The 12,198-nt window shown below is 39.8% G+C and overlaps 1 protein-coding gene across 1 annotated transcript; it reads right to left on the reverse strand.

Annotated features, from left to right (window-relative positions):
* Positions 1 to 246: 246 nt before the first annotated feature.
* ddx23 (DEAD (Asp-Glu-Ala-Asp) box polypeptide 23) lies at positions 247 to 7,822 on the reverse strand. Its single transcript, XM_086067286.1, has 17 exons — positions 7,729 to 7,822; positions 7,071 to 7,228; positions 6,500 to 6,589; positions 5,865 to 5,958; positions 5,731 to 5,796; positions 5,498 to 5,636; positions 5,298 to 5,431; positions 4,703 to 4,815; positions 4,393 to 4,536; positions 4,075 to 4,300; positions 3,076 to 3,221; positions 2,812 to 2,989; positions 2,501 to 2,743; positions 2,279 to 2,430; positions 2,085 to 2,193; positions 1,267 to 1,441; positions 247 to 820 (listed from the first exon to the last, which is right to left on the reverse strand). Exons 2-17 carry the CDS (start codon positions 7,226 to 7,228, stop codon positions 597 to 599), a joined length of 2,391 nt encoding a protein of 796 aa, XP_085923412.1. The 5' UTR covers positions 7,729 to 7,822; the 3' UTR covers positions 247 to 596.
* Positions 7,823 to 12,198: the final 4,376 nt, after the last annotated feature.

A 12,198-nucleotide genomic window follows, 5' to 3' on the forward strand; every position in this document is an offset into this window, starting at 1 on the left:
AGGACTCCGGCCCTCGAGGACAGAGTGTACCCACCCCTGATCTAAAGTGACACAACAGTACATTTTCCTAAATTAGGAGGGCCCAGCCTTAGGTTTGACGATGAGGCGGTCGTACTTCCCCTTCGCTATGGCCTCCTTCATAACTCAATTCAATATTAAAGAATTGATATAGAGCATCACATTACATGCGTAGATTCTTCAAGAATGTTCAGCACGTTTTTAAACAGTAACAACAACAAAAACAGATAGATGCAGATGATGATTTATTCACAAGACTTATTGTTTTCATACAAATGTTTTGAATTAAAATGTTGCATCATAATATAGACAGTAATTTTTCTAAGTAAAAGTAGAAAAAAAAAACTTGAGCCAAGAAGTCTATAATAAAAGTAATTTGGGGGGGATAACAAGTCAGCTACTGTTCTGTACGTAACCTGAGTTATTTCCAGCACTGCTAATGAAGATCTAAGCCCTTAACATCATAGATCTTCATGAGAGGAATCTCTATTTTTGATGACAAATGCACTGAAAACCCAAGACATGTTCTAAGTTCCCAAATTTTAAACAAGTATTAAACAAACAAAAAGACTTCAAGTTCAGGCAAATATTGTCTCCTCTCGCCTCTTCTTGGTCAAGATGGTTCCAGGTTTGTGCTGTGCATCCGGATGGTTGGTCAACTCTGGCGGGCATGTCGACACGGGGCTCTCGAGGATGGCCTGCTTCAAGTCATAGAACACAGCCGAGTCCTCCTTGGCGAGGAAGGTCAGGGCCACGCCGCTCTTGCCAGCACGACCCGTACGGCCAATACGATGGATGTAATCTGGGAGGAATGATCAATGGAATGTTAGTCAAGTGCTACAACAGTATGCACCAAAACCCAAATGAAAGCGAGCTGCAACGGTACTAGCGCAGTCCAGTCAAAAAAGTGCAGTTTTGTTTGTTTGCGCTTCTATTTCTTAGTTAGAAGCAAGGCTATTTCCTAGTCCATGATGGCTAATTATGATGCTTCCATTCACACTATATTGATTCAAACAGCAAAAACAGAAAGTCAAAAGCACAACCATTATGGTACGTTTCATAGTTAGCCTTATTTGACGTTATTCCACATCTGTGCAGTTAGTTTAAAACGTTTTGTACATGCAATTTGTTTGTGCTCAATGTCAATGTTAGAGTCCTATTTATACAATTTTGATACATGCTCACTCCCCTGTAATGAACAACAATTTGTTTGACTTGAGTAAAAGACGAGGGTGGAGAGCTGCTTACCCTCAATGTTCTTGGCCATGTCGTAGTTGACGACCATGGACACGTCATGGATGTCGATACCTCGACCAGCCACGTCGGTGGCCACCAGAATGTCTTTGGCACCCGCCTTAAGGTTGGAGAGTGCAAACTCTCTTTGCTCCTGACCTTTGCCACCGTGCAGTGTGCAAGCGTTGTACTGTCAAAAGAAATTGTAACATCTCCATTAATATAAATTGCAACATGCAGAACTTTTATTACAACTACTATCTTGGGGCAAAATGATCGTGATTATAATATTGTTGCGATATTAACTCATTCACTGCCATTGACGGTTATAGACGTCAAATATTCATTAGAACTATTTCTATAAGTTTGACATTTTTTTCCACTTTTGTTAACAAGAGTATAAAAACCTATAATTTTTTATTGTACATTTTAAACAAATATAAAATGTATGATTAATCATGAGTTAACTTGTGAAGTCATGCAATTAATAATAATTAATTATGATAAAAAAATGTAATTGCCTGACGCTCCTAATTTTTAATAATCTTTTCTTCTTTTTTTTTTAAAATCACGTCAGGTGATTAAATGTTTTAATTGTAATTAATCGCATGACTTCAATCGTTAATCATAATCTTTATATCTGTTCTAAATGTACAATGAAAAACATTTCTAGGTTTTCATACCCTTGTTAACAAAAGTGGAAACAAATGGTAAACTAATAGAAATAGTTCAAATTAATTTTTGACGTCAATATCCGTCAATGGCAGTGAATGAGTTAATAAAAAAAATGCAGTTGACGTGTGCCGCTGGTTGACTAATCCACAATGACTTACGCCCATCTTCTCCAACGACTTGGCCAGCACGTCGCAGCCCTTCTTCTGGTTGACAAAGATGATGATGGGGGGCTCGAAACCATGCGCCAACACCTCCAGCAGTTTCTTCCTGTAGCACACAAATCACATGACCCCGTAAGCGTTTCGAGCCGCCAATACGATGCTGGATGTTTAATTGGCTTGAAGAGTCTCACCTTTTCTCTCCCTCGGACATGAGCAGCACTTTCTGTTCGACTCTCTCGTGAGGTTTGCCCGCGGACCCGATGTACACCACGGCGGCGCGTCTCAGGTAGCTCCTCGCCAGTCTCTCCACAGCGGGAGGCATGGTGGCCGTGAACATGACAGTCTGCAAGGCAACGAGCAATCAATGCAGGACAAAAGGAGCGTGGCAACGCCAACAATGGGAATTGACATACTTGTCTGTATTTATGTTTCCCAGACTCAAAGTTCATGGTCATTTTCTCAGGGTCCTCGGCTTCTTCTGTGTCCGGTTTCTGGTTGGTCACGGGGATATACTCCAGAATCTTCTGGACGTCGGGTTCGAAGCCCATGTCGATCATACGATCAGCTTCGTCCAGGACCACATAGGTGCAGCGGCCCAGGACCAGGTAGCGATTCTCCAGGACGTCGATCAGACGGCCGGGGGTGGCGATAACGATCTGGTGGAACATGTGGACAGTTACAAGAAGATCTACAACGCGTCTGACGAGCTATCGATTCATCTCACCTCGCAGCCCATCCTGAGACGGAAGCCCTGATCCTCTCTGGAGATTCCTCCAATAACAGCCACGGTACGGATGCCGAGCGGTTTTCCAAACTTGATGGTTTCCTCCTCGATTTGTTGCGCCAACTCGCGAGTCGGGGCCAAGATCACAGCATAAGGACCTTGGTCCGAGTCCTCGATCCTGTACCAATCAAATGCCACGGACGGACGGATGTGAACAAACCAACGCGTTTCCAGGTCACGTCACTCCAGCCTAAATGGTATCACCTGTCAATTTTTGGAAGGGTTGTGATCCAGACGAGCAGCGGGATGAGGAAAGCAGCCGTTTTACCACTACCCGTCTCTGCCACACCGATGATGTCACGGTTCTGTAAGCCAATAGGAATGGCCTGCCTCTGAATTGGTGTTGGATCCTGGATGTTTAGAAGAAAACAAATTGTTTTATAAAGAATTTCCACACAGAACAAGCTCAGACGACAGCATGCAGTAGAAAAGTGGCATGATTAAAAATAAGTGTCACTGTAAAAATTGCAATAAATTGTTTTAATTAATCGCATGACTTCAATAGTTAACTCACGATTAATCGCACATTTTTTATCTGTTCTAAATGCACAATAACATTTTTTTCCCAAGTTTTCATACTCTTGTTAACAGAAAAGTGGAAAAATGTTAAACTAATAGAAGTATGGCTGCATCTTTTAGTCAATGATACAGTAAATTCATAATAATTCATTAAAAATAAATAAAAAGATGTAATGTACTGTAAAAAACGAGTGTGATATTGATTAATATAAATAAAGATGGCTTGACATCTGTTGAGGTAATTTTGTTTCTGCCACTAGATGGCATAATTGCATTTGGAAGTCATTGGTGACAGCTCAGTACATTTTTCTTTTCATATTAAAGGCTATCTGATCTTTTACATGAAGCAACTTGTGAAATTCTGCACATTTTTAAAATTGTAAAATACAACTTGAACCCAGTCTCCACAATGATATGCATTCATTACGGCTAAATTTTGACGTGGACGTGTCTGCTGCGTTGCGACTGGAATTCCCCCAGTTCAGGCTTTACAAGTAAGAAGCAGTCAATCACACGTTGAAAAAATTTTGTGGCGTTAAAGGAACTTGAACTTAACTTAAAACTAACACACTAATTTTGACACCCCTAGTAAAATGACATACGGGTGTTCACAAAAATTAAACACACATGAAGTGGCATGTACTGTATATAAGTCTGTGTTACAGTGTCGGGTGACATGCTGACCTTGTAGCCGCATTTGTCGATGACCTCGAGGATGTGTGCTGGCAGCTGGTACTCCTTCCAGTTCCTGATGGGGTTCGGGATTTTCCCCCCCTTTGTGGTTATGCTGTAGTCCTCTCGGAAGATTCTCCAGTCCCTGTCGGTCATCTCGTCCAGCTTCTTCTGAGACCAGTGCCTGTCGTCCCAGCGCTGCTTGGCTTCTTTCTTACGCATCTTCTTCAGTCTCGTCCTGAGAGCAGTGACGAGCACGGATGGCAACAGTGCCCAGACGTTAGGACGAAGGCGTCATTGGGGGGGCATTCAAAAAAAATTTATGCTCACTCTTCCTGCTCCTTCTCCTCCATCGTACGCCTTTTCTCCATCAAGTCGCCATAGAAACGTGATTGCTCTCTTTTCTGCTGCTTGAGGTCGATTCCGGCGATGAAGCCACGTCCATACAGCTGCACCGAATGTTTGTCTTTGTATCTGTGGCAACAGTTCGATTATTATTGGAGGTGTGTCACTATATAATTACAGCACGTGCTCGCTGCACTGGCCATGCTATATACTGTACCATGTAGTCCAACAGATCAGCTGTAATTATTGTATAAACAGCCACATATAGGTAGTAGAAGTCCTATTGGAGACTTACATGGGGTTGTAGTCGACTGACGTGTCTTCAGAAGCATCCCACTCAAAAACGAATTTCCTGTCATTCAGGTGACGTGTTCGGCGGCGTTTCTTCATCCCACCCAAGTAACGTTCCTGTTAAGTTGAAAATGTTTATTGAAACTGGACTCTCACCGAAGGTCTAAGTTCACAACTCCGATTTAGAGCCTGTCGCAGATTTTATTTTTAAAGCCATTTACATGCCCTTATCTATTTACATGTTCTCTTTGGAATTCTATTAAACATCCTGGTAAAAACATCATAGCCTTCTCTCCTGGATGATTCCGTACTTCCGCAGGTATTTCATCAGGACCGATTGCATTTCTATTTTTCCTCCTCGTTATGCAGCCTTCCTAATTTGTCTCTTAATCATTTTTACTTCCTGGTCCACATCTTCGACTCTTCCTTTGCTCTCATTTTCCTCATTCATTAACTTCTCAAAGTATCCTTTCCATCCATCCAGCACACCACTGGCATCAGTCAACACATGTCATGCTAAATAACTGAAGTAGTTCTAATGACAACATATGCCTTTCCAGTGGACACAACGCATTCATAAAGTGCAACACATTTCCAACCTTGATAGCCTGCAGTTCTTTGCCTTTGTCTTTCTCCTCTCTTATCTTTTGCCGCCCGTCATCCTCTTCGTTCCCGTTGTTCTCCCGCTCCATCCGCTCTCGTCGTTCCCGTCTCTCCCTTTCTTGTGGATCCTCTGCAACACACATTAGTCGTTAGTACCGACACCTCCACAGCGCAGTAAAGTAAAAGGATGACACACCGAGCATTTTCCGCCCAATGTCTTGAAAAGCCCTTCGCTTCTTCCTCTCCTCGTCCATCATCTTCCTCCTCTCCTCTGTTTCTTGCTCCCGCCGCTTCAGAGCCTCTGCCTCTCTCTCGGCTTTCGACAGGAACTTTGGCTGAAATAAGGGCAAAGGTGTAAAGAGGTGAAGAAAGAAATGCGCTGTGGGGCTTATGAAAGGTATGGCAAGTGTTTTTCAGAAAAACCCCTACCTTTGCCTCTGCTTCTTCCTCTGCCTTCTTCTTGGCGAGAAGCTCCTCCAAAGATAACGGCTGCACCTGAGAAGAAGGAACACAAGTTTAACACTTGTAACGGCCACAGTATAAAATTCTCGGCCAGACCGAACCTTCTCTTTTTTCTTTTTCTCATCTTCTTCTTCATCTGGTTTTATGTCCTTCTCGCTCTTTAGCTTGGCATCCCTCGACTTGGGTGAGAGACTCCTTTGCAAAAGGTGACAAAACAGTGTTGTAAGGGACTAAAGCTCATGTTTTATTGTACTGATTTTTTTGTCTTTACTCATGCCTTCATCATCCATCCATTTCCTATATACCGCTTATTCTCACTAGTGTCACGGTTGAGCTGGACCCTATCCCAGCTGACTTTATGCAAGAGGTGTGGTACAACCTGGACTGGTCGGCAGTTAAGTACATATAGACACACAACCATTTACACTCAACATCACGCCAATTTATAGTCTTCAATGACCCCGAGAAGGATATTTTTGGATTGTTAGAAGGAGCTGGAGTATCCAGAGATATCGCATGCAAGCACCAGGAAAACATGCCAAACCCGCACAGGATTTGGAGCCTGGATTTGAGGCAGTTGTGCTAACCACTATCATTCCATTATAATTAATGCCGTTTTTTTTTACTTCAAAATGTTCAGAAGTGAAAATAGCTCAACTGAAATTGAAACTAAAATACTATAAATAATATAATTGAAAATATTTGCTCCCCCAAAGTTGTGCATACAACAATGTACCTGGAGCGCCGGCTGCGTCGGTGGCTGTCTCTGTCTTTACGGCTTCTGTCTCGGTCACGTTCCTTGTCCCTGTCTTTCATGCGGCGGTCTCTACAGTCACGATAAAAGTGAAAAGGGGAGACAAGTTGAACAAGAGCCACGCACAAAATGTGTTCTAGAGCAGTAGTTCTCAACTGTTGTCACCCTGGGACGAACATTTTCTTATTGACACAAAGTCACAACCAACTTTGGAGCAGAACAATAAACATGATTAATAAAAAAATAGACACTGAAAGCACATGTGTAGTCTACATTATTTTCAAACCGTTTCAAATGTGTTTAATGTACCACTCGAAGTATATTGCTGGCCAACCAGATGCTGCTGCACTGTATTTGTTTATGAAGTAAACTAGTGGTTAAGCATGGGGCAGCTACACTTCCTGTCACTTACCCAATATGAACTCCATAAGCCTCTGTACTGTGCCACAGTAATCAAGAAAAGAACACGTCTTTTTTTCTTTTTTTTTTGCTCTGCATCCCACCAGTTGAGAATCACTGTTCTAGAGGGAGCTGCTTTCTAGCGTTGGGATACCTTTCAAGAGATTTTGAGCGAATACGCTCCCGAGATCGACGCCGTTTGCGTATAGGTGATGGTTTCCGATCTCTTTCCCGTGAGCGGCTGCGTTTCCTCTCTCTGTCTTTGGTCCCTGAGGAGTCAACATCTTTCTTCTCTGAGGAATCGGCTGCCATCTAAAAGCATAAAGATAACATGGAAATGGTCATAGCTCATAGATATTTGACATTCTTTATTAGGCAGTTTGTGCATAATGTACAGACTAGTTCAAAAGACAATGCATCAAGAACTAATAGCATATAGTGTATAGATTTAATTTAAAATCATGTTGATCTGGTCGGCGTGAAATACAAGCAACACACGATCGGGAAATATATACGAATGTCTTGTTTATTATGGACTTCATTTATGCATCCATTGATTCTCACTAGTGATTTAGTTGTCAGAAAGCTGCAACACAAATAAACACAGAAGTCCCATTTTAAATCGCAGTTTCACACACCGTGAAAATTTACTTAACTGAATGACTACAGTGCGCAGCATGCGGAGCAACTGAACTAGCATTTGAGAACGCAAACAACTTAAAACAGGCGAAGTCTATATCAGAAACAGCACGAATGTTTACCACTTGTTTGACATTCAAGCCGAGTGTTTAAAAATAATATTTTCAGCTTACCGTGCTCCCTTGTAAATAAAACACTTGCGATTAATTTACGCTTCAAGAAGACGCCATATTGCTCGACGCAAAGAAGGGCGACAAGGAATTGTGGGAATTGTAGTACTGAAGGACTAAAGTGTGAGTTATAACTTCAGTTTAAAACTACATTTCCCTGCAAGTCGAAGCTACATCAGGGCCATGTTTCTGAACACCTAAATGCCTGTCAAATAATAATAATAAGGTTATACTTCCACTCATCTCAAGCACAAGGTGGCGACTGTGAGTTATGTAAAATGACGGTTTGTAAATAACGTCTGTATTTGGTTAAATATAAAAACTTCATATTTCATTGAGCAATTATGCACAATTTATGGGACATAGTTTAGGTATGTGCATAAAATTTCAAAGAGCAATTATTTACATGAAACCACTGCCAACGTTAGAGACAGGCCTACAAGTATAATTTTCGCGTGACAAATATTAACAAAGTTATGACTCTTTAAAAGTCGTGAAAATGCACCCATTTTTTGCCAACGTAAAATAAACGGGTGTGAGATTTTTACTGCGACTTTTTTCTACCAAAAAAAAAAGAGTTTTGTTCCAAAAATACAAAACATAACTTCTTACTACTGAAAACGTCTAAATGAGTCAAGTATTCGTTTAAGCTGCAACTAGCATCGTTGGAAAGCTTCATTAGCTAAATAGGTAATTCCAGTTTCTACATGAAACAATAGGCTAATTTTAAAACATCGACACAATTTTAAAACTACAATAAATCTTAATTTTAAATGTTCAACTGAAAATAAGCCTGAAGCCTCCTTATCCATCCATCCATTTCAGAACTGCTTATAATGTACAAATTTAAAGTAATCTGAATGTGGTAAAATTCAGCAAATAAGGCGACAATAACAACTATTTCGCTGTACATCATGCTTATAATGAAAAAAAAACAACCTAGTTAAGCATCAAGAATGAATAAACACTTCAATATTTGTTAATATACATCGTAAGGAATAAATAGCTCTGAGGCATGAAATACATGATACTTGCATTGGAAAAATATGAGCCATCATGGCGGGTCAGAGTAACATCACAACTAAGGGACCTGTAAACTCTAAACCCAAAAAAGGCATCTGTAAGTAGAACAATTTACTTCAGATTTGGCAGAAACAGAAAAATATATCATACACATGGCCATTTGCATTTGAAGAAATCACAAATTCGGGAAATGTTGACCAGGCCTTATGCCATGTATATTTGAGTTTTCAAGAAATTTCCAAGTCGTGGTTAAAACTAGGACCAGTGTTTTACATCATTGTTAGTGGTTTATAGTCAGGGTTTTATGTTTCCTGATCCGATCATCCATGAGTGAGACTGGCCGATATCAATACTGATCACATGTATGCGATGCACATTTTTCAATTCTAATGCTGCTTACTAATGATTATTTTAATAATCAATATGTCATATATTCTATTAAATTAAATGATGAATCCGTTTTTTTTATTTTATCCAAATTCCTATTCCTTTATTATTCAAAATCAGGACATTATGTCTAATTGACAGCGCAGAAAATGCACCAACATTTTTCATGATTCAGTTCCTGGTTTGAGCTGCAAAGTGCAGTGTTAAGAAAAGGGGGAGGGGACGCTACACTGCTCACAGACTCACTGGTCTGCAGGTACAGTACGAGATGTGCGTGATCGTTTTTTGTGGTTGGTAATGTAAGGCATTGATGAACCTATGTCGACATATGCTCATGTAGCCTACTTTTCAGCGTAAATTGGCCGATCGATCGGAGCACCAGTAAATTATAGCAGTAAAATAAAAAAGGTGAATGCAGTAAATCCAGGAAATCATTAGTTCTACTATCACTCAAAACGCACGATCATGAGTGTAACTCGTTGAGTTGCCATTTTTTTAGAGTCATTCTGTTGCTGTTTAAATTGTCTTAAATATGTGGCCTAACCATACACTCTAAAAAAAAATCAGGTGAAGCCAATTCGTTTTTTTCTGTAGACTGAAAACATTTGGGTTTGATATTAAAAGATTAACATCAGACAAAAGATCAAAAGATTTGCTTTTATCTATAGGTATTTTTCCTGAATTGCATAAACAACTTAATTCATGGTTGTTTGCAATGAAACTATTCGGTAAGAATGGATGTGAGATGTTTTGGAATCGGAACAGATTAAATTCAAATACATTAAAGATGATACATTATGCATTTTTTCACAATTTAAAACAGTTCCCACTGCCAGGTGTCTTAGAACATCTGTGGCATGATTTCATCAAAATGCTCCAAGGATCAAGAATTATCTAAACACTCGATGGGTGGACAGCAGGCACTCCAGATACCCAACTATTTGTATGCAAACATAAAAAAGTCAACTTTATCTCATTTAAAGTAAATTAAATTAAGTTGCAAATCCTTTGTTTGCAATCACTGCATTCCAGATAGTGGCCCATTGACAGCACGAAAATTCTGTCTCCTTTTGTCTCTACTGAGTGCAGTCTTTGAGCAATGGCTCTGATTTATTTTCCATTTTCTCTAGCCTTCACAATAGTGCAGTGAAGTAGCCTTCACTGGCAAGACCCAAATCTGAACAGAAACTGAGTGAAGAAATTCAGCTCTATATATTGTTTGACTAATCAGTGAAATAGGACACACCCACCAGTCACATGTTCTATTAGTTTTGCTTACAATACAAAATGGGTGGGCCTCAATTAAATCCAGATGTATTTTTTTTGGGGGGGGGGGGTCTGAAATGCTTCTTATATTCATCCTTTGATGTCGAACCCAAAATGTTTAAAATAATTTGCCTCACTGTTTGAATGCTTTTGGAGCGGAGCGTTTCTTAGCTGAGCCGAATGAACCATCATTATGAAAACCAATCAGTTGCCAGAAACACAAATTGCTTTCAAATCAACTGTTGTAGGATTACAGTGACATGGGTGACTACAAATACAATCCATGGCTACTATCGTCACATTAATTCAGACTGAAAAAAAGACCTTGAAAAGAAAATCTTCAACTGCAGATTCAGTGATGCTGATTCAAATTCTGAACGTGTCTTTCCCTCCGCCAGAAGATCAAGAGAACTATATATTGGCCTTCTGGCGGGGAAACAGTGTCAGATGAGTTGATGTCTGAGAAGAAACATGAGAGTAGATTAACTGGTGAAAATGATAGTTTGCCAGAGCATTTTTTTTCCAAGTACAGGTATTAACTTCTAATTTTTGTAATTCGCTGTGCCTAATACTGTAGACTGTAACCATATTGTAATGTCACATGTTCAGTCAATCATTAAAAAAATAAATAAATTGTCAAGTAAAATACAAATGGTGGATGATTCCCTGAAATAACTTTGGTGAAGTCATTGGAGAGAGTTCAGTGGTAGGCAATGGTGGTGTCAATTGTAGATGGTTACTGTCATTTTAGAGTGCATAAGAAGCAAGAAAAAGCATGCCTTTTTGTTCCAAGCAAAGGCGAGCAGAAGATGAAGCACATCGACGAACCCAAAGGTTTCAAACTTTTCAACATTACAGCACATTGCATTATGAAAACTCTGAAGAAAAATATAAAAATAGTTCAGGGTTTTAGGCAGACGTCTGTCAGGCATCGTAAATCGAGTACCAACAATTTAATCTATGTGTATCACTGGTGGGCGGTGAGTTTCGGACTTGGGCCTTCATTGGGGACTTAAGTGGCCTATAATCCACCTCTTAATAGCATCATCACGTTGCAAAATAATATCTAAAAGCGCAATATAACTACTGTATATGTGGCATGAAAGAAGAGACAGTTTGTGGATTTGATCACTGTAAAAAAAAAAAAACTTGAAAAAACCTAGTTCCACTTAGAAGTTCTAAGTACATTTTAGAATATACATTTGTTTGCATTTTACTAGTTTATTAATGGAAAAAAAATTACCCAAGCATTGAAAAACAAACTCATGACCTTCAGCATGGAAGACAGCCACTCTACCACCTGAGCCATGCCACTCTGTCTGTTTGCCACTGTACTGCATTGCTGGTGTGTCCAAAATGAGGATAAAAACTGGTCTCTTGGTAGTACAACGATTCCGCCAGACACCATCAATATATTTAATTATAATAATATAATTATATCCCAACCTGAAGGGTGTGGGTTCGTTCCTCAACCCTTGAGTTGCTTTTTTTTTCATAAATTGGTAAAAAGTACTCAAAACTCTCCTTGTAAATTAATAAAGTAAATATGACTCCCTTTTTTCAATGATGAATACCATTTACTACACAATCTGCACATGCAAGACACGCTATGAAATGACAAAAGACTGTTGGACATAAATTATTAAAATTTCACATGAATTGTAAATGTAGGTCTGTGCTTCTGATGGTGTCTGGGTCAGCAGAGAAGGCCCCAAACAAATCATGCCAACTGAAGTCATTCCTATACAGACGCAACATGGAAAACATGCTGCGGATCAGCAAACATTTAGCAGGATT

The sequence above is a fragment of the Leptonotus elevatus genome, chromosome 2 (genome assembly GCF_054856555.1).
Source record: "Leptonotus elevatus isolate MCC_2025b chromosome 2, RoL_Lele_1.0, whole genome shotgun sequence".
NCBI classification, from domain to species: domain Eukaryota; kingdom Metazoa; phylum Chordata; class Actinopteri; order Syngnathiformes; family Syngnathidae; genus Leptonotus; species Leptonotus elevatus.